General features: G+C 39.8%; 1 protein-coding gene across 4 annotated transcripts in view; it reads right to left on the reverse strand.

The window, feature by feature from the left end:
- Positions 1 to 8,214: 8,214 nt before the first annotated feature.
- Positions 8,215 to 14,932, reverse strand: part of LOC116062409 (complexin-2) — a 60,576-nt gene continuing 53,858 nt past the window's right edge. For all 4 annotated transcript variants that reach the window (XM_031317088.2, XM_036004872.1, XM_031317090.2 and 1 more), the window contains exons 3-4: positions 11,967 to 12,145; positions 8,215 to 10,761 (exon numbers count right to left, since the gene is read on the reverse strand). In XM_031317088.2, coding sequence (XP_031172948.1) covers positions 10,564 to 10,761; positions 11,967 to 12,145 — 377 coding nt within the window. In that variant the 3' untranslated portion in view covers positions 8,215 to 10,563. The remainder of the gene's footprint in view (positions 10,762 to 11,966; positions 12,146 to 14,932) is intronic.

The raw sequence follows: 14,932 nt of genomic DNA on the forward strand, positions 1-14,932 counted from the left end.
CATTTTCTCAACTTGCTTCTCAAGATTAACTTTAGTAAACTTAGACCTCTTGTCTTTAAAACACCATCAGGTTAGAGTTACTGCCACAAAAGCCTTGCTTTTAAATGTATTAAATATATTTAATTCAAGGGGATGCACCTTTTACATTTTCCATCACCATTAGATTTAATTTCAAGAGACTTTCCTCCCCCAAAAAGCACTGCTTGAACCTATTACGACTAAGTAATTAGGACGGGATCAAAGCAGAAAGTAATGTAGCTTTAAAGTATAAGAGTGCCAAGTTTCGCGTCAGGAGGACGGGTTAGGGGGTGGATGGGTCAAACGAACACAGGACTTTCGAACTTTTGAAAATCAAAGTAAACACTGAGTTTTTTTTTCAACTTTACGGAAAAATCAGAGCTAAGTCATGTTCAGCGTCACATGCGTAAACGAAAGTGAAGTAACGTCTGACTTTTACCTAAACCACAATTTTTTTTCCAAACTTAACTAAGTAGTTTTGGTGCCTAAACATAAACTAAACTGCGACAGTTTCACGACGTTAACAGCTTGTTCAAAACCGCAACCATTACGTTCTCGGGTTTAGATATGAGGTCAGAAAATGCTCCCGTCTGTCGTATTAGAAGTTTAAACGACCTCCTGTATATCATGGTATGGTTTGGAGGACTTGTTGAATTTCAACCTTAACAAAAGATATCAAAAACGTTTGAACAGATTTATGTAAAATTGTTCTGTGGGTAATTCTCAGCCAGATCTTACAGAATTCCGTGAAATGATCACAAACTGTTAACAGCACATTACGTGGTGGTGGCACGGAATGTGTGAAAATTCAACAATGCAACAATGTCATGGCGCCTTTACGTTATTGTGGACAAAAGGTTTCCACTGGTATCACTATGACTGTTTCTGCAAATTAATTTCGACAATGTAATTCTGTGCTGAGCCTTGTATTGCCATTCAGCTTACCTCACATGTCACGTTCACATTTTACAGAGAAAAACAAAGGAATAACAGAAATGATTTCCCCTCTGGACTGTTTGTTTGTTTTGTTGCTTTGAGAAGAAATAGTGGACACGTAATTATACTTACTGTATGCCAAGATACAAAGTGTATATGCATGCCTTCAGGAAAATAACACAAACATGTATACACACATACCAAACACACACACACACACACACACACACACACACACACACACACACACACACACACACAATTATACAACCTTTGTTCTTGGCGTTTACAGTGTCCCTGTTAAATGTGAGCATTAGCTGAAATAAACAGCTTCTCTCTCTCTTTCTCTCCTTTTGTCAATGCCTTGTGTTGAGTTTTCCACAGGAGACGGAAACACACTCATTCAAAGCCCCTTAAAAAGGAAAGTCTATTGGTCTCTGGAAAACACACACACACACACACACACACACACACACACACACACTAATCTGTCACCTAGTATTTCATTCAGGATTAACAGGACTGTTAAAGAGCAGCTGTGGAGTAGGGAAGAGAAAGCAGGCGCACAGTGTGTGAATGTATGGAAATGTGGTGAGGGTGTGAGTGTGGAGAAGGGTGTCCCTGAAAAAAAGACTAATCAAGGCTCATATGAATAATCAGCCTTTTAAATACTGATCTTTTTATATTTCACATTACTGCACAGAGGCTACATGATGCAATGTCTTCATTTGAAACAAATCTATAAAAATAAGAATGTATAGTACAGTGGATCATGAAGTATACGAAGTCTGCTCATCACAGAGCCAGAAGCTTGTCAGCCACACGTTTAACACCATTTTTTATGCATCGAGATCAACACTCTCCTCTGTCTGTCTTGAAAGTGTCTTGAAATAACTTCTGTTATGATTTGACACCTTAAATAAATTTGAATTGCATTATAACTGGATTGTAGGTGAAATCTGTTGTATCCAAGTTGACTATATCAAACTACAACTTATATATATATATATATATATATATATATAATATATGAATATACCTTTTTTTCTTTTAACTCAACAAGTGCCGTAGACTGTATACTTAATGTGCAAATACTAGTGCAGAATTTAGAGTGGAATACCAAAACAGGTTATATGGTATAATTACTATAAGCATTAATACTATGAGGCCCTGTGTGTCTGTGATAGTGTAACATAATGAATCAACTCCTAGCACACACACACACACACACACACACACACACATACAAAACCACACAAACGCACACACACACACACACAAAACCACACAAACGCACACACGCACGCACGCACGCACACACACACACACACACACACACACACACACACAGTGAACATCTGAGATTTCTTTGTGGGATTAGTAAACGTTTGTTGGCCCTGCCTTTGGAGATTAATATATTCACTAAGAGCTTCATTACTATCCTGGAACATGCTGCGAAGTATTTCATTATAGAAGAGATTTCTTTAATTAAAAGGTCAGTCACTGAGGGAACACTAAACACAGGGAGGCAACGACCGTTTCCTCGGTCATGTGCCTACAGAACCACTTTAATAGTAATTGTATATAAAGGTTTTCTTCCTTTGAACGCAACTGTATATTCCCTAATGTAATACTTTTACATACTATGGTTTAGCAGAGATTACTAATCACTCAATCAACTTCAATTTAAATAAAGATATTTACACGTTACAAATTTATGTGAAGAAAATTTGAGGACAAAAGTTCTTCTGACAGCCAGTTAAGGATTACATTTTCATTCCATCCCACATTATACATATTTTCATTATGTGAGCTTTGGTAGTTGGGAAAAAGTATTGTGGTCATGAAGCTTTATCCTCAGAGCACCATATTATTTTCAATTTATTATGAAGAGTACTTTTTGGAAGGCATTGAAAACTATCACTCCTAACAACTTCATATAAATCATTACACCTCAGTTAGAAGAGACTCTTTACCATGTTTGTTAACACTTGTAACAACCAGTTGGCGCAGCCGCAAAGCATACATATGCCACGTCAATACAATTAAATAAATCAAATGAGCGGTCAGTAAATCTAAATGTTCACAGAACCAAAAGCATTCAGAGTAGGCTCTCTTCAGACAAATAAACCAGCTTTGTTATGGCGTTTTTCCATTACATGGTGCCTGCTTGACTCGCTTCGACTCTACTCGCCTTTTTTGTTTTTCCATTATGAAAATAAGTACCTGGTACTAGCTAACAGGTACTTTTTTTAGCATCACCTCTGTCGAGATTCCAAGCGAACTGAGGCGATACCAAAAGGTGACGTGAAAACCTGCAGACTACTGATTGGTCGGAGAGAATCGTCTCTAATCACTGCGTCATCATTGCTATCGACAGACGGGGGTGTCCTGAACAAACCCGCCATTTTTAAATAGTTTAGCCAGCGGTGTTTGCGGGATTTTTTGCTGCCTCCAGCTACTTTTGAAACAAAATGTGTCTTCTGGCAAACAGCCACATGCAGAGAATCCAAAACAACACATCTTCAATGTTCTTTGTCGCGTTATGTCACGGCAGTTTCCTGCGCCGTCGCTATGATAACCAGCCACGCTCGCCTCACGCATGAGGCGGTTACTAAATCTGCAATGGAAAATGGAGGACGGGGCACCGCGGTCGAGCCGAGCCGAGCAGAGCTGGTACTAGCAGTGGGTAAGCGCCATTAGATTCTTACCTCACATAGCTAGTCCGTTAGCCGACTCCAGGCGATGATTGGCCATGGCCACTGGCCAAACTTTTGGCATGTTGCCACAGGTCTGCAAATGAGTCCTTAGGCATTCGAAATTGCATACTAACGTATTGCATACTGCCTACTAAATAACCACTGTTATTGTTATTGAACGCGATGAACGCCACTGTCATTGTCATTGAGCGTGACAACAAACTTGTTTCAGAAATTGCTCCATTCAGTCCAATAACATTTAAAAGTTCTAGAAAAACCGCACGTTTAATTCATTAAATCCCCATTCAAGTTAGCGGAACGCCTCTTCATGGCAATGACAGCGAACATTAATGGGCATTTTAGTGCCTAAATTAAGAACAAAACATGACAATTAGTTAAAAAAAATACTGATGCAATTTGCTATTGAAGCAAATTCAATTACATTTTATTTATAGTATAAAATTATAACAAAGTTATCTCAAGACACCTTACAGATAGAGTAGGTCTAGACCACACTATAATTTACAAAGACCCAACAATTCCAGTAATTCCCCCAAGAGCAAGCATTTAGTGCGACAGTGGTGAGGAAGAACTCCCTTTTAGGAAGAAACCTGGGACAGACCCAGGCTCTTGGTAGGTGGTGTCTGACGGTGCCGGTTGGGGGTGTGATGAACAGTGGCAATAATAGTCACAATAAAGATAATGGAACTATGACTAGAAATAGGGGTGGTGATGGCGCAGTGGATATAACACATGCCTTTGGTGTGGGAGATCTGGGTTTGATTCCCACTGCGATACATCAACCAATGTGTCCCTGAGCAAGACACTTAACCCCTAGTTGCTCCAGAGGTGTGCGACCTCTGACATATATAGCAATTGGAAGTCGCTTTGGATAAAAGCGTCAGCTAAATGACATGTAATGTAATAATGTAAAATAGTAGTTGTAGTAGTTCTTCGCGTAGCAGGGCCCCGAGCAGGACCACGGCGGGAGCTGCAACCATGATTTAGGTGCCACACTAATCCAAGGAAAACTGCGAGGCAGGAAAACATAAGGACTACGGGGAATAAGCTCCCCAGAGCTAAGTAAGGAAACGAGAAAAAAAACAACAACACAGGTAGCTTTTTATAAACTTTTTTTAATTAGTATTATGCATTTAATTTCCAAAAAGAACGATTCAATTCCATTGATGAGACAGTTTTACAGTGATTGGGCTCCACATAGAGTATATGACATGCAATTAAGGAACAAATAGCATAACAACTCATATTTTACATTCTTAACCTCTGCATCCTGAAATTAAAAATAAAGGCCCTCTTGATTCAAATATGGGAACTTTAGGAAGAATCTATTCCCATTTTCAGTTGTTTATCCCTTTTTAATCCTTTCCCTTGTTTACCATAGTCCATTTCAATTCCAACCCCTCAACATGGGGTCTCCAACCGGACAGTAAAGAGAGCTAGTGCAGCGACCAAAACAAAGGTCACATCATCAGCAAACCTGTGAACATCGCCGATTGGCGTTGGTTGGCACAAATGGCCAAACTAAAGGGATTGCTGCCAGGTATTGAACCCCGATCACTACGGTGGTACATTTTTGACGTCCTTACCTTTCAACTTTACCGTTTAGAGGGCTGGCGCACAGTTAAAAAAATACAGGTAGTTGACAGTGGTAACTCTTTAGATGCCATAACTATTGTTAGTGTAACATTTCAATGTATTCTAGTGCAAATGCCAAAAAGACTGGAATGTATTTAAAGAGTTTCTCTTCACAGTAACAGTTGCGCTAACAAGAGCTCACCAAAATCTCGACTTCCACTGGAGGGAACGTAAACGTGGTGAGAAGACGAGCTTCCTAAGACCTAACTAACGTGACTTCCCGGTAAAAACATTCGCCAAGCAAGCCACGTCAATTGGATTTACTGGCAGGAATCAGCAGGGCAGTTACAATAATGTTCGTTAAGTGTACGTGAAAAATGTTACATAAAAGACAAATGTTATGACATCATTACAGTTTTCAGAAAACAGTCCAGCCTTGTTTGGAGGAACGATAAAGTTTAAAGGACAGTTTTTATTCTTCTCTCCATCTCAATTGCTCATTGTGTTTCATAGCTATATTTATGAAGTTATGTCTTTCGCACACCGCTAGAATAAATTATTTTGTGTTGGTATAATAGTCACGAGAAATATCACCAAACCTAATGGAGACTCTTTTTTTTTTTTTTTTTTTTTTGGGGGGGGGGGCTGTGGTTTTGAATGGCAGTTCAAAGCCAAGCCTGTTTCTCAGTTCTCTAAATGTTTCTGGGCTCCTGACAACAGAAGATGCTTTGAAAATCCATCTTATTTAGTTGCAATCTCTTTCGCTTGCATTTCCCCTAAAACAATCTATATCAATGGTAGCCTTTGAGCTAAGACGTCTTTAGAGAGACACCAGCCAGGATTTGATGTGTTCAATGTGTTTGAGGCCTTTCATGTCAATGCTCAGCTACACTCCCATTCACCCACATCTACTTCTGTTAGGAAAATATACAGTTAAAATAGTCTATGTAAAATAATCAATTATTGTGTATAACCCCTAGAGAAACTACTCCTTGCTTGAATAGTATTATCTATCAACCAAGGATTTATCTAAACTAAAACTGCCACAGCGGCTCCACAAACACAATTTTACACACTGATGTAGTATCTCATGCAACCAGAATGAATTAAAACAACACTTCACACCAGGACAAGCAGCAGATGAGTTACCACTAACCTCGCGTACAGATGACATGGTAATAGCCCTTTATTAAAAGGCAGTTCACATGCTGTGACGCCTCGAGATGCAGCCCGCTGAGAGACTATTTTACATACAGAGGAGGTATGGCTGTAGTTTCCATGAAGGGCCCATGAATTAAGACTAGTCCAGGATTTATGTCCCCGCTTTCCTATCCACCCCGGGAGATACAAGGCTTGAATTAACTTAATCCACATGCTGTGGTTGAAAACTGTAGGAGGAAATGTGGGAATCCCTGTGTTTATGTAATAAATGAAATAAGGTGATTCTCCTCAGGCAACTCAATCAAAGCACGCTGCACTGAAAAACATCTCAATTTCTGCACTGCAAGCATTCAAATCTATGTGGCTGACGCTCCTGCACTACTCCAACATGGATGTTAAGCTTATGATGACGAGCAAAAAAAAAATCTCTCTGCAGGTTGGTCTCTTATAGAGAGAAATGGAAATTAGTAGTATTTTACAATGAAATGAAATTGGAGTTTTTAGAACTACACCTAGGTTATCAAAAAAAAGCAAATATTTTAGTTGCAGTATCCCGTTTTTTTAATTGCACGTCCCCCATTTACTTTTTAAAAGCCTTCGAGTCTTCAATTAATCTTAGAGTTGATGTCTTAAGGCCGTGATCGCAAAGGAGGATGTTTGATATTGATTAAATATTTATTCAACACCTAAATGTTTTGGGCGTCAACGAACATCAATGAAACAGTGATTTTTAACGATAAATGGACTTTACCCTGCCAGCTCCCTAGTACAAAGTCTGTGTAATGTCCAAACACCGGAAGAAAGGAAATGTCCGAGGGTAAGGATGAAGGGTGATTTGCACGAAACTGTCCAACTGGAAAGACAAGATTCGGAAACTTCTGTCAGTAAGGGGCAAGGCCGAAATTGGCAGACAAATTCAAGGAATGGCAAGAAACCTGGTTATTTGTGACCAAATTAAGAACCGACTATGTGACTGCGGCTTAATCCGCGTCATGTCCTGCCTCCTGCGCGCTCTACCCGGGGCCACCCCTCGCCTAAACCTGAACGGAGTGTTTCCAGTAGGCGAGAACGCATCTGACACGGACAATCTCCTCCATGTGTGAAAGCGCAACTTCCTATAATGTCCACACCTGATTAGTCGGACATTGTCATCATCCGGAGTTTATATGAGAAAACGGCTCTAGTCTGCACGCTGACATCTTTGAGTATTTTGTCACATTTCTCGTGTGGACACACTACTACAACTACGACAAACTAAGACTCATAGAACTGCACAGCTAGAGTCATAGATGATCTTTTTGCCTCAGCTGAATAACAAAGCTACCTGTGCGATCGCGGCCTCATGCTTCACCAAACTGCTCACTGAGACAACAAAGAACATTGAACACTCAACAAGCCTATCTCACAGCCGATCGTTCTGTGTCCAATGCAAAGGTTCTGTTGTCTGAAGACCCGTACAGAAACAGGAAATTGTCAGTTTTTTTTTTTTTTTTGGTGTATTCTCTTCTCTACCAAACATTTGCATGCTCAACATTTGAAAGGAATGTGTTAAGTATAACTCTTTTAAGACGTGGCAAGACTAGGTAGCCGCCCTAGCTTCTGCCTGTGCACAAAATAGTTCAAAGACACATTTACATAGTATAAACCAGGACAATATGAATCAACGACATGGTCTCACGTCACAGACACGTAAAAAGATACACACATAGAAACACACACAATTACATGTAGTACACTGAGACAGTTATAACAATGGCTTCTTTTTTCTACATACATTTTCTTTGCGTATACATTAGTATAGAAGAATGGTGAGGATTTACAAACAGTTATGCAGATTTTTTTTTTTTTTACAGAAAACAAACATGAGAGAGTAAACTTTCAATGTTGCAATTATTGCGATCTAAACAATATGGCTTTGTCTAGTGAAAAGTCCTATCTGAGCTAGAAAATGAAAAAAAAAATGTTTTTATAGTGCTTATGACAACTTCATCATTAGTCTTATTAATCCTTAAAGTTATTTTAAGTTACAAACTCGTGGAACAATGTATTAATCATACACTGTTGCATTACTAACCACTGAAAAGCAACCAGATAATTTAGGAATAACCCACATGCTTTGTTTTATTGATAAATGTCTATATGTTTAGGTAGTTTTACTAAATAGAGATTGTTTCCATTTACAGTACATCTACTTGCTATATGACAATTCACTATGATATTTCGTTGGATTTAAAGATACAGGATGCAGAGTATACTCAGACTCTAAGTTAGTGAGATGCGGCAACTCACAAACCAGTTTTCTCAGGTTCAGTCTACAGATGAAATGTGTTTTATTTAGCCACGGAATCAAAATAATAATTTGAGGAAATTGGAGAGTACCATTTTAATTAAGTGGTGGTCTTTGGGATGCATGCACACGCCTCGCACGTACAATAAAAACCAGGTTTGGCATGCGCATCTTTTGTTTTCGGCATGACAAAAGAAATAGTAAGGTCTCACCAGTATTTCTTTGGTCTCGATGTTGATGAACTTTGATCAAGGTAAACTTATGCATTTAAAAAGATGAGGACAAAGGTTAGATCAGCTGCAATGTGAATGAAATCACAATTCAACGATTGCATTGGAAAAAATTGGCAGCACATTCACAAAATGTAATAGTCAAAGTCATTCGCATGACATTTGGCATTTGCATTCATGTGTGAAGAAGAACAAATAAAACACGGATTGATAGTTTCAATTAAGAGACACTTAATAGCAATCAGTTATTCAAGTGCTTAATGTAGAACCCACTTTTAACCAATCATAGATGGTGTGACAGGAAATGACAACATGTACAGTACCAGCTGCCCCCACTGGTCATCACCCCCACTGGTCATCGCTTTGATTGTCTTTGGGGACCACACTAACTAAAATCATGATGACTTTAAGCTGTGTGCAAATATGTAATTTCTGGAGGTAAATAAATGGGATTCAAACAAGTTAAAAAGAGTCTTGTATGGATGATATCTTGAGCTAAATAAAAATCTATTCCAGAATCCTTGTGATTAAAAATCCACATATTGACATGAGGTCTTGACACGTTTTAAGATCTTACATTTTATTTCTCTAGCATGATGGCAGTCTAACTAGCTGACAGGCTTAGAAGGTCTAGCTTTTGTAAAAGTAGAGGTGGAAGTAGGAGGGAAATAAAACGTTTTCTTCAGCAAACAGTTCTTCGGAAGCTTGTAGCCTTGTAGAATTATGTTTTTAAATAAGTTTGTGGACTGTTAGGCCTTCAAAACGTGGTCCGGGATTTCCAGAAGTAGTTTGAACAATGGCTTCTGGAAACCCCAAAATACGCCAACTTTATATCAAATACATTATTCCAAAAGTGTCCGATGTTGTAACTTTGAACGCATGCCTACATGCTACCAACAACTGTACGCCTGTCTGACTCAAAATGAAACCCTCATTTACAATTCCTCTGCTAGAGGAGATGGTATGAAGGCACATGTCCTAAAAACTCAAATGCTGATTGATCTTTTCTTTTTTTTTCAATATAAAGACCTACACGAAGTTCATAAAAGTAGAAAACACCCACTGAAGTAAACACGACATGCTCCATCTACTGGATAACATGGTGGCAGTGCCATTTGAAAAACCACAGAAGCATGAGAACAGGACTGTCAACTGTCCTTCTTTTGGGGAAAACTGTTCTCCATTGGTCACCATTGTCTAGCAACAGATGATGGCCAACCAATCAAAAGTTCTGATCTTAATAGGTGTAAAAAAATTGCAACGAGAAAAGGACATACAGACTAGTAGTTGTAAGAAATGTGCTAAGTGGCAGTTGAAAGGTTGTACGGCAGTTGTGGCAAATAAAAGGGAGGAAGAATGACGCAATCGTCGAGGAGTACAAAAGAACAAAGTAAACAATTTCTAGAAAGGCAGTGTGTAGCCTCTAACAGTTTGGCAAGAACCCCCCTCCCGAATCCTTTCCACTTCTACATGCCCTAAATCTACACTCAAACCAATTCCCCCAGTCTCTCCTGCAAGTTCATTCAACCCGAAGTCCCTGACAGAAAGATCCCCGCCTCCCTTTGCCCCGCAGCCTAGCCCAGGCCAGACTGGACCCTGAATTTAGGGTTCGTTTGATTATTAGTAGTTGTTTTTTTTACTTCTTAAACATGTCCTGTAGAGGTCCGGGCAGAAACTTGAGGACAGTGTCAAGGATGCTCTCCTCGTCCTCTTCGTCGTCGTCTCCGCATCCCCTCGGGATCGCCTTCTTCGGGCGTGTCAGGGACCCCTCACAGGCCTGCTCCATGGCCGCTTTCTCCTCCGCCTCCTTCTCCTCCTTCTTCTTCAGCCCATACTGAACAGAGAGAGGACAAGAGGTGATATGCGGGGAAAGAAAATTTGAGTTGGATTAGAAGTAAGAAGAAAAGCTTAGCGGCTGTTAAAACTCCAATTCAAATGTTGCCGTCCAGAGTTGCAAAGGTTGTACCTAATTTAGGAAAGAGTAACACATTTACAGGCTTTGAAGCATATTTTGGCAACAAGTTTGCTGGGACTGGAAACCGTCAGCCCCATTCCACTGCAGCACAGAGACAGAACGCATGGTGTCGTACTCTGAACACCACGCCCAGCGGAGGGGAAAACAATCTGCGCCACAATATTAAACTAAGGGCTGAAACGCTAAAAAAGTGCCTGTAGCTAGCTACAAACATTAGATTTAAGAATGTCAAAGGATTATTTGAGCAACCTAAGTCTACCAGAGAGGACAAGTTAGCTGTTAGTAAGCTAAAGTTAGCTATTTATAGCAGACTAAGGCACTTGCAAACATAACACTGCATTGCTTTCAGATTTATCCACATTTTAACACAACACAAGTTGCGTACTGTCAAAATACTAGCCTAAAACTGACATTTGGATATTTAATTTATTAGCAAAATGCTTGCCGCAAACGTAATGTTGGGCATAGCGTTAGCTTAGTGTCATTTTTTTCACGTCTGTATCCACCTTTGTCTTCGTAAAAGCTCAGTTTTTCGGTTCAACAGCTTATAAACACCACACATCCGTCAACTGGACTCTCTTCATCAATTAAAATCCCAACTTTAAACACATCTGTTTAGATTGGCATACCTAACATAGCTTTCATCATGTGCACCTTGATTTTACTTACAACATGATTTTACTATTGATATATTTGTTGTGCTTTTCATTCTATTATTGTTTTTATTAATGTGTGCAAGGTGTCCTTGGCTGTCCTGAAAGTTGCCTACAAATAAAAATCTATTATTATTATTATTATTATTATTATTATTATAAAAACTTAGTTCTGGGTTCTCTAACCTGTTGGTAGTGTGTCCCATCACACAGCAGCTTTTAGGCATTTTTCTGGTTTGTAGCTGGCGGAATTGACGAGTAGTCACCTTCACACAATACAAGTCAATGGAGAGCGGAGAGTTGTTTTCCCCTCCGATGGAGGCGGGACTTAAATGCGCTCTGGCTCTATTTGGGTGCACATCAGAAGTCAGAACGTTAAAGCATTAGTCAAACCAGAGGAGACTTTCCTACCTTGTCCCTGATGGTCTGCCGTACTTTTTCCCTGTCGGCTTCCATGCGGGTGTGTTTGGCCTTCCTCTCCTCTTCCTGCTGCCTCAGCGCCTCCTGCCGCTCCTCCTCCTTTTTGGCAGCATCTGGGTCCTTCTTCTCCTCCTCCCCACCCAGCATCTTACCCATGTCTTTGGTGGCCCCTAGACAGAAAAGAGATATACAGATATTGGAGGTAAACACGGGCTGACTTTGCGGTTTTACACACTTTCCCACCCTGACAATAAGTGCTGGGGGAAATACTAAATACCTGTTCACGATAGTTGTTGCTGCTTGAATGCAAAGGAAACATGAACCCCAACTTTGGCACTGCCAAGGGCGAGGTCCAAAAAAGTACACTGATTCCTAATCCTTTGTTACTTCTGTTTTAGCACACAAAAAACTAAATTCATATGTGCTATTTAATAGGGGTGTAAATCAGATGTATCACAATACGATATTCAATTTGATTCTTTAGTAACGATACACTTTTTCCTACAAAGTCTTCTACGATAGGATTTTATTCAATTCAGGGCCCTGCGATCAATATGAGACTATATCATATGTCCATTTTTATTTTTAAATAATACATTTTAATTCCCAAGATTATGTTTTTTGGGGCTTTCATGGCCTTCATTTACAGCACAGCTTGAAGACAGGAAAGGGGAGAGAGAGGGGAGGGCCACATGTAGCAAAGGGCCGTGGGTCGGATTCGATTTCGCGGCTGCTGCCAAGGACTCGGCGCACACCCTACTGGGGTGAGCTAGAGGTTTCCCCATCATGTGCCCATTTAACACCATCAGTTCTATTTATATTAACTCACAAAAAAGCAACTAAAATATGATTTCAAAATGTTATTACTGAGCTCTTCCAGAAATTTAAATGAAAAACAAACAATTCTCTATAATAAAAAGAATAAATACAAAATTTCAAAATAAAGGCGCATGTCTAAGATGATGACATGTATTGATAGTATCACTTTGCATCGATGATATTGGATCGTTGATCATTGAATTGATACATCCATCCAGATCGACCCAGACCACTATTTAACAAAAAGACATAATAGAGCACATGAACGTTGACACTTATCTGTCATATTACTATATGAAAACCCTGTGCGTTAGCAGTTCCGAGGATTATGTGGCGATGGGGTTCTCTGCAGATCCTTGAGGTGTCTTGGATAAAACCAGCCTGGAGGAGAGGAGCCAGCTGGAAAAACTTCAAAGAACCGCTGAGACAGAGGAAGACACATTCGTCCATCTGGTGTCGGCCATCTGTCAGAACTACCTGTCCCTCCACGTCCAGGTATTATTCCTCTCTTGGACATGTACCTGAATAATTAATCACATAACCAACAAGATATGTGTTGTATTTGGAGGGAAATCTACTGAGTCGCTTTCTGTCACATAACAGGAAGAGGGCGATGCTCCACAGATGACAGATACATCGAAACGACAAAGGAGAAGTCTTTTTCAACATGGAGATGGAGTGTGGGGTTAGAACATATGTGAGAACATATTCAGTCAATTAATTGAGTAGTTGACTGACAGGAAACTAACCACTAGGATTTTTTGTAAGCAATTTAAATATGTTTATCAAGAAGGAATGCCACACATTGTCTGGATGCTGCTTTTAAAATGTGAGGACTTGCTTTTGCTGTAATTTAAATCTCTTTGGCTTTTGGATTCTTGGTCATTTGAAGATGTCACCTTCGACTCTGGGAAATATAATGGGAGTTTTTCACTATTTTCTGCCACTTTGTACATCAGTTGATTGATCAAAATTTTCATTTTGCCACCCAAATAGTGGCAAAAGTGGGTCTTGTGTCATGAGTTATAGGAAGTTTGAAAAAAGTAAAAATGTAACTTTGCTTGATTGATTTTGTTATCTTAATGGCAGTTAAGACATTGTCTGCTTCAGTGATATTGGCTTTTCTTAAAATAGCTGTGTATTTCACATGTGCATAAAGTACTACAATAAAGTAAAACAATTCTAAGAGAAGGTTCTCTGGATCTTTTGGGCTTTAATGCCTTGCACAAAGGCTCTTCCACCTACTTAACTCAGCTCCATCTTTCTCTGCCTCTGCTCCTAAAGCGGGCTCAGCTCTTCATCTGTGACAGAAGCTGCTTTCTAGATGTGAAAGAAACTCCCTCTGGCCTATCGGTATCGCCGCTGTTACCGCCCTTTGATCGATAGTAAATACAGGACCACCTGAGTGTGTATGAATTATGGATCCTCCAGCAGAGAGAAAACTTCATCTGAGTATTGATCTTCCTCTCGGGTTCTGGTAAGAGGAGAGCCTGGCTGCCGGCCTGCTTTGCCATCTAGTGCCTTTCTTTAGCCAGAGCCAGAATAAAGATGAAATATGTTTTACTGCTGAGGAGATTATTTGAGAAAAAAAAAAAGAAACATTGGAGAGCTGTGTGTTTCCTGCACTGTATCCCAAAGAGTCTTTTTTTTTCTGCTGCTTTTTTTTTAATAATGCTGTTGGTTGTGTAGCTTCTTGACATCATTAATATTCAGCGACTGCATGTAATGAAAAGTCATTAGTGCTTCAGTGGGTCATTGAATGGGGTTAACTGCTAACAAGCTCCAAACAATTAACTGTCCAGCAGAATGCCAAAGACAGACTTATATTGATTATTCATCTGTTGTCCATCCCGTGTTCGAGCCTATGCTTAATGTGCGTCGCCGCCAGAGATACTGCAATTCTACTGGACAACGGAGGAGAAAATTTAGCAAAAGTTGCCACTGCTGCCATGGTTGACGTCTTTCTGTTGGACAGGAAAGAAACTGTTTTCAGGAAATCTGATAGAGACAGAGCATATTTAAGTCCCGGAAGACTGTGGGATCCTGACGCTAAGCTAACGTTATGTCCAACATTACGTTTGCAACAAGCATTTTGTTACCAAGTCAAATATCCAAATGTCACTTTTAGGCTAACTATA

Source organism: Sander lucioperca, chromosome 1 (assembly GCF_008315115.2).
Source record: "Sander lucioperca isolate FBNREF2018 chromosome 1, SLUC_FBN_1.2, whole genome shotgun sequence".
In the NCBI taxonomy this organism is placed as follows: domain Eukaryota; kingdom Metazoa; phylum Chordata; class Actinopteri; order Perciformes; family Percidae; genus Sander; species Sander lucioperca.